The sequence below is a fragment of the Ctenopharyngodon idella genome, chromosome 5 (assembly GCF_019924925.1).
Source record: "Ctenopharyngodon idella isolate HZGC_01 chromosome 5, HZGC01, whole genome shotgun sequence".
NCBI lineage: Eukaryota > Metazoa > Chordata > Actinopteri > Cypriniformes > Xenocyprididae > Ctenopharyngodon > Ctenopharyngodon idella.
Window position 1 is genome coordinate 12,689,980 of NC_067224.1, and position 24,626 is coordinate 12,714,605.

The 24,626-nt window shown below is 42.1% G+C and overlaps 1 protein-coding gene across 10 annotated transcripts in view; it reads left to right on the plus strand.

Moving 5' to 3' along the window:
• The first annotated feature begins 543 nt into the window (after positions 1-543).
• The window catches only part of dnm1b (dynamin 1b), a 50,719-nt gene continuing 26,636 nt past the window's right edge, over positions 544-24,626 (plus strand). For 6 of the 10 annotated variants that reach the window (XM_051893779.1, XM_051893775.1, XM_051893777.1 and 3 more), the window contains exons 1-6: positions 545-934; positions 16,192-16,265; positions 17,069-17,218; positions 17,337-17,540; positions 17,691-17,789; positions 24,440-24,600. In XM_051893779.1, coding sequence (XP_051749739.1) covers positions 774-934; positions 16,192-16,265; positions 17,069-17,218; positions 17,337-17,540; positions 17,691-17,789; positions 24,440-24,600 — 849 coding nt within the window. In that variant the 5' untranslated portion in view covers positions 545-773. Of the gene's footprint in view, positions 935-16,191; positions 16,266-17,068; positions 17,219-17,336; positions 17,541-17,690; positions 17,790-24,439; positions 24,601-24,626 lie in introns of all 10 variants that reach the window. The other 4 variants (XR_007930236.1, XR_007930237.1, XM_051893781.1 and 1 more) reach the window with 2 other exon arrangements.

Genomic DNA, 24,626 nt, shown 5'->3' on the forward strand with positions numbered 1-24,626 from the left:
TACTTTCTGCAATAATCCAAAAACCAATGGAAAAATCCTATTCGGTTTTTGTCGAGGAAACCAGGGTGATACTACAAAAATGTGTTGGCCAAAAATACTGTAGGCATCCCTGCACCACTCTATTCATTGCATTGTACTGCCCTCCAGACAGTAAACACGTCATCAAAAAGAAGTCTCTGCAAGGACTGGGAGGGGAAGATATTTTGATTCAAGATTACAATGATTTTTTTAAATAGATGTGCACAGATATATAATTTATAATTTATACTGTAATATTCAAAAACACAAAAATCAGGAAGTCCAGTTTGATTTCATGGTGACTTTAAAACCAAAACTGCTTTTGTAAAAGCACCTCACGAGAGAACACATATGGCGTGAAAATGCAAATTTTGTGAACTGAACAGATCTATGGCCTATGCCCTATGTTTTATTTTTAGTGTCATTCAGGTTTGATTTGTTTTATACAACAAGTATCACAAACATTGTACTGAAGAACGATAATTTCCTTAAGCAGTGGCTGGAAACGGTATTGCAGCATCCAGCGCTTCATCACCGCATCGCTCCTGCAGATCTCATAGCTGTGGTGAACAGGCAGGGAGCAGCACGTTGGGAGGACGTATGTCGATTCGCCAAGGTGCCTGGAAAATTGGAAGAAACGCTGCAAGGGACAGCTTTTAGATATTGCGAGGCCTGCCAATTAGGTCTCCGTTCAGGGTCAATTTCATCGTTGTTTTCATTCACTGTGAAATAGAGCCTATTATTTATCCTACAAGATGGGCAATCGGGGAATGGAGGACTTGATTCCTCTGGTAAACAGAATGCAGGATGCTTTCTCTGCCATCGGACAAAATGCCAACCTGGACCTTCCTCAGATCGCGGTGGTCGGTGGCCAGAGTGCTGGAAAAAGCTCGGTATTGGAGAACTTCGTTGGGAAGTAAGTGACTGATAACAAATTGATGGGCAGCATCACTCTACATCCATCGTGACATCCACTATCCCTGTATCATTAATTGCTCTTACACAGGAGACAAGCTTATTCAGTAATCACTTATAATGCATATGCACCAAAACCAATGTTTATTTATAATAATATAGAGTTATTTATCAATGGCAGTGAGGAGTTCATTGGTTTTCAGGCAGGTTACGCTCATAAATCAGGTGAATTTGTTAGGCATTGACGCTTAACTGACAAAATAAATCTCTTTTACTATATGATTTACCATGATTTTGCGGTACATGCAAACTTAACAAAGTCTCTCGACATGTACACCCGTTTTTGGCAGCAGCATCGTGAAGGAGAGTGACAGAATGATGCTCATGGCTGACGTGTGTGTCCTCGCGAGGCCATTATTCTAGCGAGCTGCCTATCTACACCAGCATTTTTGGGCATCATAAGCGCGAGCGAGATTTTTGTATTATGTATTTATGAGAAAGGATCTTAGTGCGAAATATTGTGTAATATATTTTTAATTTACGGGCTACAGTAACAGCTAATCACATATACCTCAGATAATGTTATTATGTTTCCATTAGATTTTCATGGTTTTGTTGAACATACACACAAGACAAAACGTCATTCAGAGGCCGCTGATATAAAAGGGAATAAGTCCAAGGTTTAATGTTCACTGGTTGCTCGTATCGGGTGTCAGAGTGTCATACACTATATTGCCAAAAGTTTTGGTACGCCTGCCTGCCTTTACATGCACATGAATTTTAATGACACCCCATTCTTAATCCGTAGGGTTTAATATGGAGTTGGCCGACCCTTTGCAGCTATTACAGCTTCAACTCTTCTGGAAAGGCTTTCCACAAGGTTTAGGAGTGTGTTTATGGGAATATTTGACCATTCTTCTAGAAGCGCATTTGTGAGGTCAGGCACTGATGTTGGCGAGAAGGCCTGGCTCGCAGTCTCCGCTCTAATTCATCCCAAAGGTGTTCTGTCGGGTTGAGGTCAGGACTCTGTGCTGGCCAGTCAAGTTCCTCCACACCAAACCAGAACCACGACGCATGCGTGTGATGCTGCCTACGCAGTAGCCGGCTAATACTGAGCCGGCGCTCTGACGTAGAACACGGAAGCGCTGCATGGTCTATTCAACGTAAACAGCATAGGAGAATGACAGGGTAGAGAAGAAATTGTTGAATAAAGTCGCTATTTTTGTTTTTGCGCACAATAAATATTCTCGTCGCTTCATAATATTATGGTTGAACCACTGCACTGTAGTCACATTGACTATTTTAACGATGTCTTTACTACTTTTCTAGACCTTGAATGTGGTAATTACATTGCTTTCTATGGGGGACAAAAAAAAAAAAACCTTTTGGATTTCATCAAAAATATCTTAATTTGTGTTCCGAAGATGAACAAAGGTCTGACGGGTTTGGAACGACATGAGGATTAGTACCTAATGACAGAAATTTCATTTAATAGTAAATTGGGTGAACTAACCCTTTAATATTAAAGGGTGAGTCAGAGAATGGGATTCTTGTTGTCTTATTGCACATGTCTTATTCATTATAAGCCTATATCTGCCTCAGGCTTCTTAAACAGGTTTACTAATTAACATCCATAAATATTTTGTGTCTGGCACACAGCCAGATGAGCTCTGCTTGTTTTCAGGACCAAGGATAGTTCTTTAAAGTCCCCATTAAATCAAAATTTAAGTTTTTTGGCCTTTAGTAGGAATATGTTAGCCTTACTATTAGAGCTGCACGATTAATTGAAAAAAGATCGCAATCTCGATTCAAAAACCCACTCAATCTTATTTTATTAATGACAACGATTCACACGCGTCTTTTAAACCTTTGACAAAATCATACCGGAACATTCAAATCTGTGTTTGTGTATTCAAATTATCACAGAAGTACTGAGATAAAAGTTTAAAGTTAGGATATAAACACTGATGTCTGTGATAGCAAACAAAATAGAGCAAAGAACCTTTTGAAACGAACTTGGCGCTTCAAATAATGGTTGTATCAATTACATCTTATGCCACTAGGTGGTGACAAGTGACTGTTAAAAAATGTATTTGTCATTGAATCATTCAATTCATTCAAAAGATTCGTTCAAAAACACTGATTCATCCAGTAATGAAACTATTTATTAATGAGTCATTGAATTAATTCAAAACCACTAAAAAAAGACTTCATTCAAATTAATTAAACATTTTTTTTCCAGCAATTAGAGCCCAGCAATTAATATTTTGTCAGAACCACTAGTAAATGATGTGTTATTTTGTTTAGTTTTTATTTTCAGAATCGTGGGAGAATTGTGATCTCAATTTGAAACCAAAAAAATTGTGATTCTCATTTTATCCAGAATCGTGCAGCTCTACTTACTATTATCTATAAGCTAGTGTGCTCCAAAACAATGACAAAATTCACATTTAGAAGATATAAGCATTCAAAACTTACAATCTCTCACTTCCGCTAATATGGATCAATGATTTTGATGACATCACTCTGTACTTACGCTTCTAATCAGATTTTCTGTCCAATCAAATGCTCTCTAGAATCTAAAGCGTCCCGCCTCCTACATTATAAATAGACGCTGAAGCTACGGCTAAAATCGGTCATTTGTTAACACAAATACTATTTTCTATATGGTGAATGGCACGGTGAACGATTCAGACAGTGTAAACATGCTTTCCATTGAGGTGAATGAAATCTGGTTTCACGTTAGTGTCACGCGAACCGGCGCAGTGAGTACATAGTCTGCTCCGGTTCTGAGACACGATAGCACAGAGCAGATCATATGCACGAGTGCATACCAGAAAACGTATCAGAGCCATTTTAATTCTGCACAGAATGCTATATTTTATATTTTTATATCTTATATTTTTAGCGATATGGAGGAAATTAGGAGGAGAAACAGTTAGAGATTTGGAGGAAACTGCGGCTTTACCAAGCTCAACAGCTCTGGCTGAGCTGTGATATAAACGAGTTGATCGATATGTCCTGTCCTGTCTTCCTGTTTCAGTGGAAATTATTTCAACACATTGAATAATGCTGTGCGTTTCAAGGCACTTCAGTGGGCCTTTAAAAATCTGTGAAGGTGGTGCTGATTTAGTTACTATAATGTTATGTAATACAATAAGAATAAATAAGCAAATTCACAATATCACAAATAAATACAACTTTGTTTTGAAATTGAGTGTAATGTTGAAATGAAATAGAAATCGTTTGTAACACTATAAATGTCTTTACTGTCAATTTCTATCAATTAAATGCATCCTTGCTGAATAAAAGCATGGCTCAACATATGGACATTGTGCAGTAGTGTAGCGCGTCACAGAGTCCATAAATAGATTCCAGAAATGCGCGTCAACAGATTAAATTTGTCTGAAGTAGATGCACAGAGTTCTCGAGTCCTTCAGGGTTGATCCAAGTTGGCACTCAACAATGGTCTCCGCTTCTAAACTATAAAACCTGATAAATGTGTGCTGAGTGCCTTGGAAGAGGCCATGCTTTAGTGAAGTGAGCCCTGACCCCTAAAGGCAAAGCCATACCACGCACCTCGTAGAAGAGGGTGATAGCATCAGTAATCCAATGCAAGATGTGCTTCTTGGTGACCGCATTCCACGGGCTGGTCGGGCATTGAGAACCGTACCCCAGCCTGTGAGAGAGGTGTCTGTCACATGCCCCTAATATCAGGCCTCTGTTGAGGAATTCTGGTGTCTTTCAAAGCTGAAGAGCATGATGCCCACGGCGCGTGGCTTTTACTACTCTGGAAGGATGATTCAGAGGATGGAATCCTCTTCTCTTGAGTCAGAACTGATGAGGTCTGACTCTGTGCAGTAGTCCCAAAGGAATACCGTTGGCTGCTACTTCCATGAGACCCAGCAGCCTTTGAATTATCAGAACTGAAAGCTGTTGGCCCTGTCTCTCACAGTGGTTAGGATGGAATCTAAACGTGTAGGAGACAGGTGTGCCTGCATCATGGTCGATTCCCACACTACCCCTAGAAAAGTTGTTTTCTGTTTTGGAGAAAGCAGATTCTTCTTGAGGTTCAACCTGAGCCCCAAACGCTTCATATGAGCAAACACAATGTCTTGCCGCTAGCTCTTCCTACTGGGCTAATATCAACCAGTCATCGATATAGTTGAGTACACGGATGGCGTGAAGTCACACAGGGGCCAGAGCAGCAAGGAAGTACTCTATATTGGTCAGATTCGCCCCCGAAAGCAAACCTGAGAAACTTCCCGTGTTCTGGCAAGATCTTGATGTGAAAGAATGCGTCCTTTATATCTGTATGCCTGAAGAGTACGATTCAGGCCCCGTAGATCTAAACTTGGATGCAAACCCCCATCTTTTTTCAGTATTATAAAATGCCAATTGTAAAACCCTGTGTCTCTTTCTGGGAGGGATACATGTTCTATGCCCCCTTTTGCCAGAAGAGTGGCAAAGAGAGGGGGCTCGAGAGGCCACTCTCACCTTTTGCTCTTCCCTATGAGTCAACTGACAACTGATTGAACTTCAACTTTGACTCCTGGGGCCGTATTCATAAAACATTTTATCTTACCACTAAGAGTTCTCTTAAATAGCAGTAAAAGTTCTTAGCTAAGAATTTTCTCTTTAAACCTATTCACAAAGCTGCTGAGACAAACTTTTACTAAGGAATAGAGAGAAGTCTTAAGCTAAGAGTAAGGGTGGGGTTGACCTCATTGCTATGGATGATGTCAACTCACTTACTAACTATGCCTACAGTGATTGGCTGATGGGGGAGGAGTCTCTGTCAGCAATTTAATCATAGAAATATTGTAGAATGAGGTATCATGTTTCCATATTAAAATAAAGGTTTTAAAATACAAATGTTGCCCTATTCAAAAAGATTTTTGTTTAATAAAAATGTTGCTATATTCAAATAAAGGTTTTAAAATGTAGGCTAAGTGTCACTAATTAAACTAGTATATGTTCAGTTAATTGTCAGCCTCTTACATGTCTGCGTCTCGAGAGATTCAGAATTCAAGCGACAAATTAAGTTTTATAAACAAAGTTTGGGAGGAGCGCATTCCAATGGTCTATCTAATCAGCTCGAGTGTAGGTATATATACTCAGACGAGAGCCGACTCACCTATAGTTACCTCGACAGTTTTCTGCATCCCTCCGCAACCCCGTTCCTTCCTCACTCTCAGCTGCGATACGAGGCAGAACTCTGGGTTTGGGCTAAATTCCAAGCTCGGAGCCCTCCATCCCCTTGGACAGCACGCCAAATACGCTTATTATATTTTTTTTACTCTATTTAATCATTTGTAAGTATGAACTGATAAAAACAACTGCCACAGGTAGTGGCATTTTTTTATTTTTTATTAAATATTTATTTTTGGTGTCTGATCGTAAATTCAAATATATAAATCAAAATATGTATTGCATTTATGAAGAAAAGGTTCAGCACCTAAGGCTCTATTGCTGTTGCCTAATGGTGTACAGTGTCTTTGGGTGGATTAGGATTGTTTGCGATTTGGTCTTAGTGACTTAGGAGTCCTCTTGACTACTCCTAACGTTTCACAGATTTAGGAGCTAGTTTTAGCGCTAAAATGCTTTGAAATACTCTTAGGAGTCCTAAAATTAGGACTGACACGCCCATTATTTTTAAGAGTTTCTCCTAAATAGGCAAGTTAGGAGCTACTTTTAGCCTTAAGATGTTTTGTGAATACGGCCCCTGGTCTTCATTGAGCATATTGGGCTCTTTATGTGGTCTAACTGTACTTTCCCTGCAATGGCTTCACACATTCTATAACTCAACCCTGCCATTGTACGAAATAACTCCTGACTGATTTCACAGTCACATAACACAATGGAGGATTGAATTGTAGCTGCGCTACGTCACCACATCTATACATTCAGCCAATAAGATTGCTGTGTTTGGACACATACTTCAGACACCGGATGATGTGGAAGCGTTCCCATAGCGTCAACACCAAGACTCAGCATCGAGTTCCATTCGAAAGGATGCCACCTTAGGTTAGTTTAAGTTTGTTTTAGGGTCAAAAGACAGTAAATGTCCCATCCCAGTGTTTGTATTTGTAACACAGAGGGATGACTCATATGGGGACTAGAAATCTCACTGGCTCTAAATCTGAACACTAAAACATGCATAGATCCATATAACTGGCAGTAGACTTAAATGCTATTAAGACTAACTATTAATGTTGTGATGTTTGTTGCTGTCTCATAGATCTTCATTGTTATTCAGCAGGTCCAGTGTTATTGTTCATGCTACACTGTGAGCTCTGTGGACACTAAAGTGTCTGTCAAGCTTGTCAGTCACAAACAGATCCATTGACTGGCAGTACAATGCTCACAGCTGTTACAAGGAGGAACTTCAAAATGCTGTACGAGGACAGCTGTTTGGCATGAAATGCATTGCCTACGTACTATATGTGACTGCTACAATATGATAAAGATTTTTGCAGTAAAATATCCAAAAATCACTAGGCCAGTTTATATATTTTGTTCAGTTGAGTACTTACAATATCCCAAATGTTTTCAACTATTTGTAAATCGTGAGAAAATCGCGATTTTAACCAAGAATACGGGACGTGTCCTGGAGTCGCCTGTCAATGGCGTCATATCCGCGTTACCCTCGGTTTTCGGTTTTATTTTATAGAAACCATGGAAACACTAAAGACGCTTTAATATATTACGTGTTTTATTAGACAAAGGAACAACTGTTTGGTTACATTTATAGACAGAAAACAAATTATTGTTATAAAGCTTAACACGTTTAGTCTTATTGTTTAAATCTAGTTTTCTTGATAGAACCATTTTCCGAGAGAACCATGCTTTTACCATGCCTCAGAGAACAACACTATTTTGTCAAGTAGCTAAGTAATACAGCATTTTCTCCATCATACAATACGTGTTAAAATTAATTGCATTCCATTTATGAAGACAAGCCACCCAGCATTTATTATTATGATATTCTAAAATCAATCTAGCTTACTGTAACTCAGAGTAACATTATAACATCATTTTCAATACAGTCAAATGTATCTAATATGATAAATAGCGCTGTGTTACCTCATACGCTTGACCGGAAGAAGTGGAATTGGCAACTATGGCATAATAAAAGTTTCGCTGCTCACAAGGTATGTGTCGCATTCGTCTCTCATTAGCAATCACTCCAGCAGCCTCGTTCAGCTCCTACATCACTCGGCCCTGCGCTGCTTCATACTACAGTAACGTTAATAATCTTATCCATGAACATGATTTCTTCTCGAGTCTCATGCCGATTATTTTCCACTTGCTGTGAGGTGAAGACGACATTTCCCAAGATTCTGCACTCAAACTCGGCGTCATCAAGCTTTGCCTTTGTTTTATAGGCGACCTCTAGCTTCAAATAATTTACATATTGTAGCTTTAAACGGACAGTACATCCAAAATCATTAACTCATGCTCTTGTTGTTCTAAACTTTTGAAATATCTTCCAAAGAAGACATTTAGAAAAATGCCTAATTTATTTATTTATTTATTTATTTATAGAATGAATGTGAATAGGGTGCAATTTTGTTTCGAACTCCACTGACTTTCATTGTATGAAAAACAGTTATTCAAAATAGCTTTGCCTATGTTCCTTTCTTGATTCATTTCCTCACAAACAAACTGTTCTTTGGACTTATGAATCAGTTGAAGCGTATCATACAGTTGAATGAACATGAGCTCATCCACACTGACACTTATGGTGCAATTTATTAGACAGATGTCATTATGAATGAGACATGGCCTTTAAAACGGAAGCACACGTTGATGTGGACTATCACCACCATGATGACGTGACAATTAATTACATGATGGTGCAGTCCGGCAGAAAGCAGCAGGTTATCAGGTTATTTAACAGCCTGCATGAGCAGATAAGACACTCTCTCTCTGTGTGTGTGTGTGTGTGTGTGTAAATGGGAAATGCAGCATTAAGCTGGTCATGTATACTAGTAAACTTTTGGTTCTAGGCTGCTTTTTTTAAGTGCAAAAGTGGCTACCTATTTTTTTCAGAGGTCATGATTCTAACGCTTGTATTAAACCAATCAGACATCAGCAACATTACAAACCAAGTGTGGTTTGTACAACAAGCAATAATCAATGTGACAGTTAAGACATTTACATTGTTGTTCTTTTGAACTTTACATTCATCAAAGAATCCTGAAAAAAAATCACAAAAATATTAAGCAGCACAACTGTCAGCATTGCTAATAATAGGAAATGTTTCTTGAGCACCAAATCTTAGAATGATTTCTGAAGGATCATGTGACACTGAAGACGTAATGAAGGAGTAATGGCTGCTAAAAATACAGCTATGTCACTAAATGACATTGTAAAATATATTCAAATGGAAAGCAGTTAAATTGTAACAAATAATATTTCACAATATTACTGTTTTTATTGTATTTTTTTTTTTTTAATTCGTTAAAAAATCTTACAGAGACCACACAATTTGAACGGCAGTGTACAGTAGTGGCCAAAAGTGAATGCTGTAAGGGGAAATTTGTTTTTAAAGTCCCCCTGAAAGTTTTTTAGCTTTTAGTATGAATATGTTAGTCTTAAGGTTATGAATAAGCTGGTGTGTTCCAAACCAATGACAAAATTTGCATTTAGGAGATATAATCATTAAAAACTTATAGTTTTAGTCTCTCATTTCTGAAATTCATTAATCTGAAATCCCGCCCCCTCCTACACTATAAACACGCTGAAGCTGCAGCTGAAATCGATCATTTGTTCACACATTTACTAGTTTCTATATGGTGAATGGCACATAGTGCTTAGTGCAAAGAGGATAGGGAACGATTAAGGAATATGCTTTCCATTGATGTGAATGAAGTCCGTTTCCGCGTTAGTGTCACGTGAACCGCCGCAGCGTGAGCACAGTCTGACGGATCATATGCGCGAGTCGGTACAGACCATAAAATGTTCTGACACATTTAAATTCTAGAAACAATGCTATATTTTAAAGCAATATGGAGGAGAAATGGTTAGAGATTATGAGGAAAACTGAGTTTTACGAGCTCAACGGCTCTTGCCGAGCTGTGATCTAGGCGAAAAGCTATTGGCTATTTTGAAAAAAGCTTCTAGATATATCCCGCCCTGTCTTTCTGTTTCATTGGAAATTATGTCAACACAGTGAATAAAGCTGCACGTTCCAAGGCACTTCAGTGGGCCTTTAATGACATACAAGTTCAATTAAACCATCAAAATATACTTTTAAAATATTTTAAAGATGAGGGAAGAACAAAACACTCAACTTGGTTAAGGTGTTTATCTGACAAAAAAACTTTTTGGTAAAACTGTAGCTACAGGTTTTATTTTTCTGTGCAAAAGTAGTTCCCTTTCGTGGGAACTATCGACGCTACGTCGAATGACATGATGGGAACCCTCTGCGTGATTGCGTCATGAAACACTTCTGTATCTAACCAATGATGAGACGAGACGTCAGAGGCGGGTGACGTCACGGACCAGGAAACTATAAAGCATACCCAGAACAAAGAACGCTAGCTTCTGTTGTCTTCAGCAAGCGCTCTCTGTATCTTGTGTGTCTTATTTAGCGTTGTCTGTCCCGTTTCTCACACAGTGATCTCTTCGTCAAAAAACACTCACAAGACACAATATATATATATATATATATATATATATATATATATATATAAAAATGGCGGAGAAAATTAACAAGCAGCAGTTCATTAAGTGTGTGCCTCCCTGCATGCGATTCATCTCGGGTGGGGACACACATGAGATGTGTGTTGTCTGCCTGGGAGTTGAGCATGCACAGGCAGCTCTCGAGGGGGCTGTCTGTGTACACTGCGAGTGGCTCACTCTCAGAGTGTTAAGATCACGCCGGGCGCTCTTTGAGGAGGGTGCCGCGGCGAGTGTTCCCCGCGGATCAGGTCCCGCTGCTGCAGAGGCACAGCGGAAGTTTCATTCGTGGGGATCACAAATGGATTTGGCAGAGGGGGGAGAGACGGGCCCAGCCTTATCGCTCCCCTTACCTGCCAGACCCAGTGTCTCTCCTTTGGTGGTGGAAGCACGTGCTGCGGTTTCTTCCCCCCGGAGGGAGACACCGACGCTCAACATATCTTCCTCCGAGGAGGTTGACATGGTGAGCGTCGAGACTGGAGATGAGGACCCGCCATCCTCATCTCCAGCTTATGAGGAGCTGCTGGAGGTGGTGACCAGGGCAGTCGATAAGCTAAAAATAGACTGGCCCGCGGAGAGAAGCGAGACGAAACCAAAAAGCAAGCTTGATGAGCGCTTTCTCCCCGCACGGTCACTACCCCAGCGTCGGGGTCTGCCGTTCTTTCCCGACCTCCACACCGAGGTGTCGAGGTCGTGGAATAGACCAGTTCAGTATCGTGTGTTCAGCCCTCAAACATCAACATATAGTAACATCGTGGGGCTGAAACACCACGGCTATGGGGCGATGCCTCGGGTCGAAGAGACGCTTGCGAGCTATCTCTCGCCCGAGTCTGCATCGTCCCTCAAGACCCGGACATTGCCCACTAAGCCTTTAAAAACGACATCGGGCTTGGTGGGCAAGGCTTATTCGGCAGCAGGTCAGGCTGCAGCTTGCCTTCACACTATGTCTATTTTGCAAGCTTACCAGGCTGACCTGCTGGGGGAGATAGATGAAAGCGGGGAAGCGACATTTGAGTCTATACAGGAGCTTAGAAGGGCGACAGATCTAGCTCTCCGGGCCACCAAGGAGACGGCCAAATCAATCGGCCGCTCTATGGCAGCCTACGGAGAGACACCTGTGGCTCAATTTGTCGGACATGAAAGAAAGATAAGAACATCCTCATGGATGCGCCGCTGTCTCCTGGGGGCCTATTCGGTGACGCAGTGTCATCTGTCGTCGATAGGTTCCAGGAGGTAAACAATCAGCGGCCTTCCAGAGATTCCTTCCCCGCCGTGTTCATCCCCCTGGGGCTGCTGAGCGGGAGCAGCCTCAGCCGATAGCCGGCTCCTTGGCGCATAGAGCGCAGCAGAAGGCCAGTGTGCTCTGCGGGGGAGCACGGGTGGCCACACTGGCCTTCTGCTGCGCTCTATGCGCCTGACTCTTCTTCAAAGAAAAAGTCCTGACGCCAGCTGTCCGGGACTCACGAGGGCAGCCCCCCCCCGGAGGGGTTCGGGTATTCAAAAATCTGGTACCCGTTCCCCTTCGGCGCCCTCAGGGGGCCGTTCTGCCAACCCTGCCACCCAGTGTGCGTCAGGGCGCAGCGGTCTCCGCCGATCCTCCGAGGAGGGTCGGTCATCACTTTATTCGTTTGTCTGCCGGTGCGCCGCGTCAGACCAACGAGCCAAGTGCTCAGAAAACATCAGAGGCCAGTCTCGAGAGACTGGTTCCCTTAGTAGAATTTATGGAAGAATGGAAACGTCTCCCGAACATTTCGGAATGGGTGCTGCTCATCGTAGAACAGGGTTACAAAATACAGTTCGGCTCTCGGCCGCCGAGGTTCTTCCCACAGTGGTGACCCCAGAGCAGTCTCTGATTATGGAACAAGAGGTTATGACACTCTTGCAAAAAGGAGCTATAGAAAGGGTTCCTCCTCCCAGCAAGCTGTCAGGTTTTTACAGCCGCTACTTCATTGTTCCAAAGAAGGATGGAGGGTTACGTCCGATCATAGATTTACGTGTGCTAAATCGATCTGTACGAAAGTTAAAGTTCAAAATGCTTACACTCAAACAGATTATCCCACAGATCAGGTCCGAGGACTGGTTTGTGGCGATAGACCTGAAAGACGCATACTTTCATGTATCCATCCATCCTCATCACAGGAAGTTCCTCAGGTTTGCTTTCGGGGGCGAAGCTTACCAATACAAGGTTCTTCCCTTCGGCCTATCTTTATCACCCCGCACGTTCACGAAGCGCGGCGATGCCTTTGTGCTCTGGTCATGTGGAAAAAGCCTTGGTTCCTGTCCCAGGGACCTGTGCTGGGGACTTCTCGTCGTCACGTAATGCATACGACGGATGCTTCCCTCACGGGCTGGGGGGCGATCATGAGTGGTCGCTCGACTCAGGGTTTATGGGACGACCATCAGCTCTCCTGGCACATAAATCGGCTGGAGATGATGGCGGTATTTCTTGCATTGAAACACTTCCTCCCAGACCTGAGGGACCATCACATGTTGGTCCGCACGGACAACACGACGGTGGTCTCATATATCAACCATCAGGGGGGTCTGCGGTCTCGCCAACTTTGCAACTTGGCCCATCGGATCCTCCTGTGGGCCCAGGGAAAGTTCCTTTCATTGAAAGCAGCTTATATTCCAGGGCACTGTGGTACTCCCTAACGTACCCAGCACCTCTGGGGCTGGATGCTATGCTACAGACGTGGCCGAGGCTGAGTTCTGGAAAAAGTACGTCAGGAAGGGGTCAGCCTAATACTGGTGGCCCCGTACTGGCTGACCAGGATATGGTTTGCGGACCTAATGTCTCTGTTAGACGGCTCTCCAATGGAGCTTCCTCTCAGGCAGGATCTCCTGTCTCAAGCAGGCGGCACAATACTCCATCCCCGCCCAGAACTATGGAAACTGTGGGCCTGGCCTCTGAGGGGGCAAGGCTCATAGAGTCTGGTCTCCCAACTGAGGTTGTGGAGACCATCCAGCATTCCAGAGCTCCCTCCACAAGGAAGCTATATGCATACAAATGGAAGTTGTTTTCTACTTGGTGTAGTCAATGCAATACGGACCCTGTCCAGTCATCTATTAGCCTTGTGCTTCAGTTCCTCCAAGAAAAGTTCTCGGAAGGATTATATCCTTCGACATTGAAGATTTATGTAGCAGCCATCTCGGTTTATCATGCTCCTGTAGGGGGTTTCTCGGTGGGTCGAGACCCTCTTGTCATATGCTTCCTTCGTGGCACGCTGAGGCTGAGGCCTGCAGTGCGCACAAGAACTCCAGCCTGGGACTTGGCTATAGTATTAGAGGGGCTAGCTGAGGCTCCCTTCGAACCACTAGAAGAGGTGTCAGAAAAATTCCTCACTCTGAAAACGATATTTCTTCTGGCAGTCTCGTCTCTTAAAAGGATAGGAGATTTACAAGCACTGTCGGTTGCTCCTTCGTGTCTGGAATTTGCGCCTGGTATGGTTAAGGCTTTCCTGCACACTAGACCTGGCTACGTGCCAAAGGTCCCCACCAACGTCCCGGGTCCTATTGTACTCCAGGCTTTCTGTCCTCCTCCTTTTGTAGATCCGGATCAGGAGAAAAGCAATCTGCTTTGCCTCGTCAGGGCCTTAGATACATATGTCCACAGAGCTGCCCTGTGGCGAAAAACAGACCAGTTGTTTGTATGTTATGGGTCCCCTAAGAAAGGGGGCCCAGCATCTAAGCAGAGGATGAGTAAGTGGGTGGTCGAGGCCATCTCACTCGCCTATGAAGCAGCCAGACAGCCATGTCCTCTAGCTGTCCGTGCTCATTCCACCAGGGGTATGGCGGCCTCTAAGGCATTAATGTCAGGAGTGTCATTGAATGATATATGTGATGCAGCTGGTTGGTCATCCCAGCACACATTCATCAGGTTTTACAACCTAGACATAAGCTCTACTCCGGGTTCCTCGGTTCTGTCTACAAGATCACAGACAGGTACTCGGTGATACGGCGTAGTTGGGACAGCGTTCCCATCACGTCATTCGACGTAGCGTCGTTGGTCCCCACGAAAGGGAACGTCTTGGGTTACTGGTGTAACCCTTGTTCCCTGAGTAAGGGAATGAGACGCTACGTCCGTTGCCGTACCCCCAGCGTACCTGTGAGCGTCTTGCTTCAGCCATAATCCAGAAGCTAGCGTTCTTTGTTCTGGGTATGCTTTATAGTTTCCTGGTCCGTGACGTCACCCGCCTCTGACGTCTCGTCTCATCATTGGTTAGATACAGAAGTGCTTCACAACGCAATCATGCAGAGGGTTCCCATCACGTCATTCGACGTAGCGTCTCGTTCCCTCACTCAGGGAACAAGGGTTACACCAGTAACCCGAGACGTTTTTGCATGTGTTCAGAATCTCTTTGTGTGACAGCCTGACCAAAAAGTATGTCTGCACAATTTGAAATGGTTCATTGCGTTATCACAAATAAAACAATTGACTCCAATCACAACTACGCAATATGCTTACAAAATCTTTAACAATTTGTAATAATATCTGAATAAAGGGTGAAGATTTCAGTTTTCAAAAAGGGTCAGTTTTCTTGTTCGAACATCAATTTTGGCCATTACTGTATATATGCATATGTACTATATATGTACGTTGGCTTGTCTTTCCTTATACTGTATCTTGCAAAATATGGGCTGTTTGGATATGGACAACAACTAAAGCACTTAATTCATAGAAGTCCAAAAATAAACAGTCTATGGCCCGATTTACTGATCATACAAACGTCATCATTCTGAAAACTAATTTTTATATTTTTTATTATATGCCATTTTGCAGTTTATTGGAGAATCAAAGAATCTGATCAGAGATAATATAAAAGGCTATTTTGATAGGATACCTGTATATAACCTTCATGATTGCTTTATTATGTTAACACGGTCAATTGGACTGTAAAAAGAACATAAATCAAATTAGCTACTTAAAAATTCAGATTGTGAAATTAGATTGTGAACTGTACTTTGTAAACATCCAGTCTTGGAAATCCATAAAAGTTGTGGTCAGTAGTGAAATGCAATTACATGTTTTTTTCTTTCTTTCTAAGAATAACTACTAATGTTAGAAGCACTTCTGCCTAATGGCCAGAACTCATACAGCACTTTCTCACACACCTTTCTCCAACCCTGTCTCCAAATGTCTCATTGCTAAGAGAGGTTTATAGTGGCAAACATGTATGAAAAATTACACTAATGACACTAAAATCTAGAACAAAAATGTCTTATGCACTTCACTGCTAGAGCAGCACTAGCACTTACATGTTTTTAATTTCAGTACATCTGGTTTTCATGATGAGCTGTTTTAGTGTGAACATACACTTAGAGTCATCGTTAGATTAATCACTGAGTTTTTATTCACAGAATTTAAATACTATAACCTTTTATTGACTCATAAAAGCATATCTAAATGTAACAGCATGACTTCATTATTTTATTATTTGAATTGCTTATTTATACTTCAGATTTAAATACAATGTGCTTGTATGCTAGAAATGCACATTAATATAATAATTTGCATCCAAAAACAAAACAAAATGTGACTCAATGAATGCTGCCTCATCTTCTTTTTAGGGACTTTCTGCCTCGTGGCTCTGGTATTGTCACTCGGCGCCCCCTAGTGCTGCAGCTGATCAACTGCCCTACTGGTAAAAATCCTAGACAGAAGCTAAAAAACTCTCTAGCAGGGGTTCTCAACTCTGGCCCTCCACTTTCCTACAGAGTTTAACTTCAACCTTGATCAAACTCGCTTGCCTATAACTTTCAAGGGCTGCATCCGAAAACGTAAGAATGCTGCCTTCGGAGGACACATTCCAATATAGGATGGCATCAAGGCACGTCTGAATCCAATGTTAGCATCACTTCCTGTCGCCTGAGATACCTTCATCTGATCGATTTTTGAAGTCAGAATAGATTTATCCTTTGCTGCCTTTGATATCACACAATCCTATGCATTCCATTCATGAAAGTTGAGCTAGAAAAAGAAAGATGGCCTTTGAAAGTTGCGGTTTCTGGTCAGTTTGTGTGTAAATGTACATTTTTGATCAACTTCTGATGTCATTTCTAGTGAGAAATTACTACTGTAGTAAATAAATACTTGTTTAGTTCTCACCAAAGCTCGCTCTATTTTGCTGTAGCTCATTAAACTGTTACGCTGCCTCAGAAGTCTGTCCGAAATCAGTTTCGTGAGGTACCTTCATGCGCAAACACTGCCTGCAAAGTCTTTGCCTAATAGGGCAGTGAGGCAACAAGTCAGCTGCCTAGGTTTTCGGATGCAACATAGTAATCCTGAAGACCTTGATTTTCTTGTTAAGATTGGAGGTCAACTCTGCAGGAAAGTGGACCTTAAGAGCCAGAGTTGAGAACCCCTGCTCAATAGTTTTAAATGCATGTTTTTAAGGTAAAGCTATTATGCATTTTTTTTTTTTTATGTCTAATTGCTTATTTCCAGAATATGCAGAGTTTTTGCATTGCAAGGGGAAGAAGTTTACTGATTTTGATGAGGTTCGTCAGGAGATTGAGGCAGAGACAGATCGCATCACTGGCCAAAACAAAGGCATTTCACCTGTCCCTATCAATCTGCGCGTCTATTCACCTCATGGTACTTTCATTCATGCACATAGAAAGGAGTTATTTAAACATGATCAGATCAACATGTTCTGTCACATGCATTGTGAAATGTCACATGTAATCATGTCACCCCTTGTCTTCATTACCAGTATTGAATCTCACCCTCGTGGACTTGCCTGGTATGACCAAAGTGCCTGTAGGTGACCAGCCGGCTGACATTGAGTTCCAAATCAGGGATATGCTAATGCAGTTTGTGACTAAGGAGAACTGCTTGTTGCTGGCTGTGTCTCCTGCAAACTCTGACCTGGCCAACTCAGATGCCCTCAAGATTGCCAAGGAGGTGGACCCTCAAGGTGGGTTTTCATCCAGCAGTGACTGAAACTTGTTCTAAAATAATTGCACAATTGCAGACATATCTTGATGTGAGTTTTTTAAAGATCTTTTCTTTTAAAACTGTACCCAATCATGCATCCATGTGTGTGTGTATGTGTGTTTCTGAACAGGTATGAGAACTATAGGTGTGATCACTAAATTGGATCTAATGGATGAAGGAACTGATGCACGTGAAATCCTGGAGAACAAGCTTCTTCCTTTACGCAGAGGTGAAGTCAGTGTACAAAGAGAAAGCGGTCATACTCTTTCCACATAAATAAAGCCTCTCAGGAACATTAAAAAAAAAAAGGTCCGGTCCCACTTTATATTAGGTGGCCTTAACTACTATGTACTTGCATTTAAAGTAATCATTTGATACAATGCACTTATTGTGTACATACATATTTTTACATTGTACTTATATTTTAAAAAATATTTGCATGTAATTACAACTGTAATTAATTTCTGTAATTACATTTATAATTACACTGTTGACCCATCCCTTACACCTTAACCCACCCTTAAACCTACCCATACCACCAAACCGGTCCCTAACCTTTTCCGTACCCCATCTCAATAGCAGCAAAAGCGTTTTGCAATACAATATGAACACAATAAGTACATTGTACTTATTTTTTGATGTAAGTACATAGTAGTTAAGGCCACTTAATATAAAGTGGAACCAAAGTCCCATTGGAGAGACTTGCACAATAATAAGTATAATTCTTTAAATATTGTACCTGACACACAAATAAAATCCATCAATTTAAAAAGATTATTATAAATACTTTAGTACACACCAATAAACGCGAATGACCGGAACAGTCATGGAAATTCATTGGTCAGAAGATGCAAGTTAAATTGCATTTTTACTTTTGGAGCTGTTGATGCCATTTTAAGTCCAAGTGTACCAGTGCATTTTATTAAGTGCTATTCTTTCTGCACTTGTGGATGATCTTTCTCTCCTCTATTATTCACTGACATTGATTACTTGTCACATAGCGATTTTTTTTAGATAGCTCTGATTAGTTAACACTGTTCCCTTATTAGTGCGACTTTCAGATTAGTGCATAACTGAAGGACACAAGTGACAGGGTATTCTTAGAACATGTGTTCCCCTTTTATTTCCTTGTGACTTTACATTTAAAATTTTATTTAGCTACATTAACAAAATGTTATAAAGTCCACCTCATAAAAATAGTTTAACAGCTATATTTTGCATTTTCTGAAGCTATTTTGATTTTATTGATTTTATATTAGTTATGACTTATGTACAACCCAGCTAACAGGGAACATTCTCATAACTTTTGGCTAATGTTCTGGCAAGGTTCTCTCAAAGTTATGAACAAGCATTCTTACAGTAATGTTAATAGAATGTTTGGTCTTTAAAAATTCTCTCAAAAAGTTAGCACAAAAACGTTATTGATACATTGTTTTTAGAAGGTTTTTCAAATATCTTCATTATGTCGGACTCGGAGAAAACAACATTCTTGGAACATCCTTTAAACATTTGAATGACAACTAACTTCAAATGAATAAGGTTGTGTTTGCTCTTTTAAAAGAACATCCTTGCAATGTGGGAAAGTTTTGTTGCCTGTCCCATGGTTATTGTTCCTAACTTTTCTCTTAAATTTTTGTAAAGGTTATGCAAGTGTTCGAATTAAACACTTTCAAAACAATGTTCATGAAATCACCATATATTGTCATTAGTATTTGATGAATGTTCTCATAATGTTAGCAGAAAACATTCTTTGAACAACATTCTTCGAACGTCCTTTAAATAGTAAGGATCACTAAATTTTTGGCTTAAAAATGGCTTAAGGTTGGATGCTACACAACGAAGTCTCCTGTGTTTTATTAGCACTGCTCAGTGTGACCATTAGTGATGACATCTGATGTTAATGAGAGGAATCACTGAAGGAAAGAGGACCAAATATTTGAAGTCACCATTGTGGTGATTAGTGTTTCCTGTAGATGGGCTCTTGACCCTTGATGGATGTTTTTTTTTTTTTTTTTTTTTTTTCCTGGCTGCAATATTAGTGCGTTCAGAAAACGTCTCGTCTCGGATGGAACGCTAACCCTCGTTCCCTGAAGGAGGGAACGGAGACGTACGTGACCAACGAATTGGGATATCGCTAGAGAGCCCTATCAGCTTCGAGTGAAACTAAAACAAGCCAATGGAATTGGTGTGCGATATTTGTATAATGCACACCGCCCCCGCCAGGTGGGTATAAATATGGAAGCGGATGCAGTCGCACTCTGTTTTTCGCTGAGGAGACAACCTTGAGTCTGCACTACAGCGAAGGCACAGGAACTGTGGCGACGGGACGTACGTCTCTGTTCCCTCCTTCAGGGGACGGGGGTTACATATGTAACCGAGATGTTCCCTTTCAGTTAGTCACGTTCGACGTACGTCAGTAGTGACCGACGAATTGGGATCCTAAATAAAACGCCACAGTTACTGACCCCTTCCAGCAGCCAGCGTAAGCTCCAGCCACCTGGCGCACCTTGGGGCAGAGAAGGGGGCGAGCTTACACCGAGAGAGTCTACTGCTGTTCCGCAAGACCCACTCAGTAAGACTTAGACAACACTGGGGAAGCGAACCCATAGGGGATGCTGTGGAGGTCACAACCTACCCTGGAAATACACAAATGGACTGGCCGTAGGCAGTACGCATATGGAGTCCCTGGGATGGCTCCAGCCTAGAGATAGGGGGAGACTCATCTGACAGGTGACAGCAGAGCTGACTCTGCTAAGGGAAAGACACGGGCTCACCGTAGGGAATTTAACCGTAGACAATACACATATGGGACCACTCACGTGGAGGGGTCACAACATATGGGACCCAGCCAAACATCAACGTCAGTGATGGACGTTTGGCCTAGCATCAGGCACTCCGCAATGTCCGAGCCGCAAGGGGAGGCGGAGGAACTCGACAGGGTTCGCCAGGCGGGGAACTCACTGGAGCAATAGATGCATGTATCCGGCCCAGAGGGCAGGAATGCCTACTCGTTCATATAAAACAATATATTAATTTAAATTTTGTAAGACACTTTTTGTCAAGAAACACAGTATGCGTGGAGGCTTGAATCTTCACGAATAATGCTGTGATTCACACCTGAGAAGACAGACCTGCATAATGACCCACATAATGACCCACATAATGAGCCCTTTCAGTCAGGTAGGCTATGTGAAAAAACCCTCTGTGAACATGCTGATAAAAGTATTAACGTAAATATAATGTCCATTCTTGACAAAAAAACATGTGATCTCATGCATGCACGTATTATTGCACATCATGTGAGGAAAATTTTGTATAGGCCTATTATAGTTTAAAATTACAGTACCAGTCAAAAGATTGGACGCATTACTATTATGTTTTTAAAAGGACTCTCAAGCCTCTAGTTTTCTATTTTAATATACTTTGTTAATGTGCAGTTGACAAACTATACATCATTAAAAATATCTAATACTCAAGCTTCACATTTTGACCTCTGTTTTACTCTTATAGTGACCGTAATTTGTTAATAGCCTATGCGTCAGGAGTTATGAATATGAAAAACGGAGTTGTTACCTTTGACAAAACAACATCCATCAGGGCTTTTAGCTTAAAAGCATGCACATTTGGAGAAATATTGATGGATTCTCATATGTTTAAGTCAATTTTCTATACAGAGGAGTAATATAAAATATTTATTCAATATTTATTGTCATCACTATGAGCGCTGGATACTGTGTTTTCAATTCATACTTGCAGCCGGAGGGCGCACTGTGCACATTTAGTCCACAAATGTCTCAATGAAGAGCAGACATACCATGTGACATTCCAGGAACTAACAACAGAAGCACCCAGAGATCGCTAACACTTTTGAAGATAATAAATACACGATTGCGACGATGTATACATGTATTGCCTCAGAATTTGCGTCTGAATAGCGCTCGCTCCGTGGATAATGAGCTGAATCACGGACGTCTGACATGGCTTTGTTTTCATTCAGATTACATAAACAGAGAATATTTGTTTTTGATTGGACTTACACGATTTAAAACCTGACATTTCAACATCTCTTTAGACATAAGTCTCATTTTTTTGTGATTAGTATTCACTAAGTTACAGTTCATTTTCTGAGAACTATCAGATTGGACTTCGTTCAGAGGGAGACGACAGATCACGCATCATGTTAGTTTTCTTTATTTTGCAAAAAGCACAACATTTTGTTTTTACTCTGAGTGTACACAAATAAAAGAAGATATTTCTCAGATATTTCATTAAAATGGTGTGTAACTCTTAATTGTATGTGCAAAATTGACAGAGTATTTTGAGTCTCTTTCATACTGATAAGAAAAAAGCAAGGTGGTATCGCCGGCGCGACCAGCCCTCTTGCAGGAAGGAAAGCACTGACCTGACCAAACATGATCGAAGGTCATCATTCGACGAACAGGTTCCACTTCAACGCATAGAGGTTCCTCGTAGAAGGAGCTCTAGCGGAAGTGATAGTGTCTACAACCGACTGGGGGAGATCACTTAGAACCTCTGCGTCCCGTCCAGCGACTAGACAAGGAGTTTCCAGAGGTCTGGACGTGGGTGCCAGAGGGTGCCCCATCTCTGAGTCAGAAGGTCCTTCCTCAGAGGAATGGGCCAAGGAGGTGCTGTCACGAGGAGCGTCAGTTCCAAAAACCAGGTCCGAGTGGGCCAATATGGAGCCACTAGCAAAACCTGCTCCTCGTCCTCCCTGACTTTGCACAGGAGCTGTGCAAGTAAGCTCGCTGGGGGAAACGCATATTTGCGTAGGCCCCGGGGCCAGCTGTGTGCCAGAGCATCCGTGCCGAGAGTGCCCTCAGTCAGGGAATAAAACTACTGGCAATGGGCTGTGTCCGGAGAGGCAAACAGATCTACCTGTGCGGCCCCGAAACGCTGCCAGATCAGCTGGACCACCTGGGGATGGAGTCTGACGTACTGCTAGCAACTCGAGGCAATTGATATGCCAATGTAGTTGGGGCCCGTCCACAGACCCGACACTGCATGCCCGTTGTACATGGCTCCCCACCTGGTGGCAGAGGCAACTGTGGAGACCACAGCAGGCCTGGACACTTGTTTGAGGGGAACTCCTGCCCGCAGGAACGAAGGGTCCGACCACTGAGTGAGGGTACGACGGCAGTTCGGTGTCACGGGGACACGGAACGTACCACATTGCCACGCCCATCTCGGGACCCGGTCGTGAAGCCAGTGCTGAAGCGGCTTCATATGAAGCAATCCGAGCGGCGTGACTGCAGCTGCCATATGCCCCAGGAGCCTCTGAAAAAGTTTCAGTGGGACCGCTGTCCTGCGCTTGAGTGAACTCAGGCAGTTCAACACTGACTGGACGCGCTCCTCGGTGAGGCGCGCTGTCTGGGCGACCGAGTCCAGTTCCATACCGAGGTAAGAGATCCCCTGCCCGGGGGTGAGTTTGCTCTTGTCCCAGTTGACCCAAAGACCCAACTGGCTGAGGTGAGCTAACACCATGTCCCTGTGTTCGCACAACTGCTCTCGCGAGCTGGCCAGAATGAGCCAGTCGTCGAGGTAGTTGAGAATGCGAACACCCTGTTCCTTGAGCGGAACAATGGCCCCCTCCGCAACCTTGGTAAAGACGCAGGGCGACAGGGCCAGCCCGAAGGGTAAGACTTTGTACTGATATGCCCGACCCTTGAACGCAAACCGTAGGAAGGGCCTGTGTCAAGGCAGAATCGAGATATGAAAGTACGTGTCCTTCAGGTCGATCGCTGCGGACCAATCCTGGGGACGGATGCATTCGAAAATGCGTTTCTGCGTAAGCATCTTGAACGGCAGCCTGTGAAGGGACCGATTCAGGACACGCAGATCCAGGATTGGCCGTAAGCATGCATTGCAGCATTAATAAATTATGCAGCTGAATTCTTGTACTATTTATGTTTGAACATTTTTTGATCATCACTATTGTTGAGGTTTGTATGATGAGTGTTGAAGTCTAAGTGAGTCTCAACTTTTTCACAAGAGGTTGTAGCAGTTTTGGAAGATCTCACAAAGATCTCTTCAGTGTTATAAGTCATCTTTATCACAATGGCTGCCATTAAAACAGACTTGTTGATCTGCCTTTTCATCAGTCTCTTTCTTTATCAATGTAGAAATGTTTTCTGAAAACACATGCAATTGCCAAAGGAGAAATAAACTAAAGAAAAAAAAAAAGCCATGGGTCAAGAGCCCAACTAAAGTAGACACTGACCACCATAACGGTAACCTCAAACGAAACAACCAAACATCAACATCTAAATCTCTGTTAACAAGAACTTTTGTACATTTTTTTACAGAAATAAAGTCAGTCTGGTTTGTAATAGGTGAAGATTTTAATGATGTTTGTGGAGTTGTTTAAACCTCCTCTGCTGAGATCTTGAGAAATTTAATGTTTACTTTTATCTTCAGTTGATTTCATCTAAGGCTGTGGTCTTAGATGAAGTCATTTAAAGTTTCTGTTCTTGTTGTTTCTCTTTCCTTCAGTAATTCTGCTTGTTACCAGCAGGTGTTTGGTTGTTTGAAAGAATGTTTCAGGAACGTCGTACTAACCTTTAAATGATGTTCTATTAATATTAAGGAAACTGGACATTTTTATGTTCTTAAAATGTTACAAATCAACATTCCTAGAATGTTAAGTTGTTAATAAAATTAAGTTGAAAGAATGTTTCAGGAACATCATACAAACCTTTAAAAAATGTTCTTCTACCATCAAGAAAACTGGACATTTTAACATCATAACCAAAACAGAATGTTTGGAAAACATTCTTAGAACAAAAAATTGTTAGCTGGGAATGTGCTATGTTTCGTTATGCTGATTGCCTGTAACTACTTCAAATTGGATATTCCCTCTAGGTTACATTGGGGTTGTGAACCGCAGTCAAAAGGACATTGATGGCAAGAAGGACATTACTGCTGCCATGGCAGCAGAGAGGAAGTTCTTTCTCACCCACCCAGCCTATCGACATTTGGCTGATCGAATGGGGTCTCCCTACCTGCAGAAAGTGCTTAATCAGGTAGAATGACACAGAGAGTCACTTAT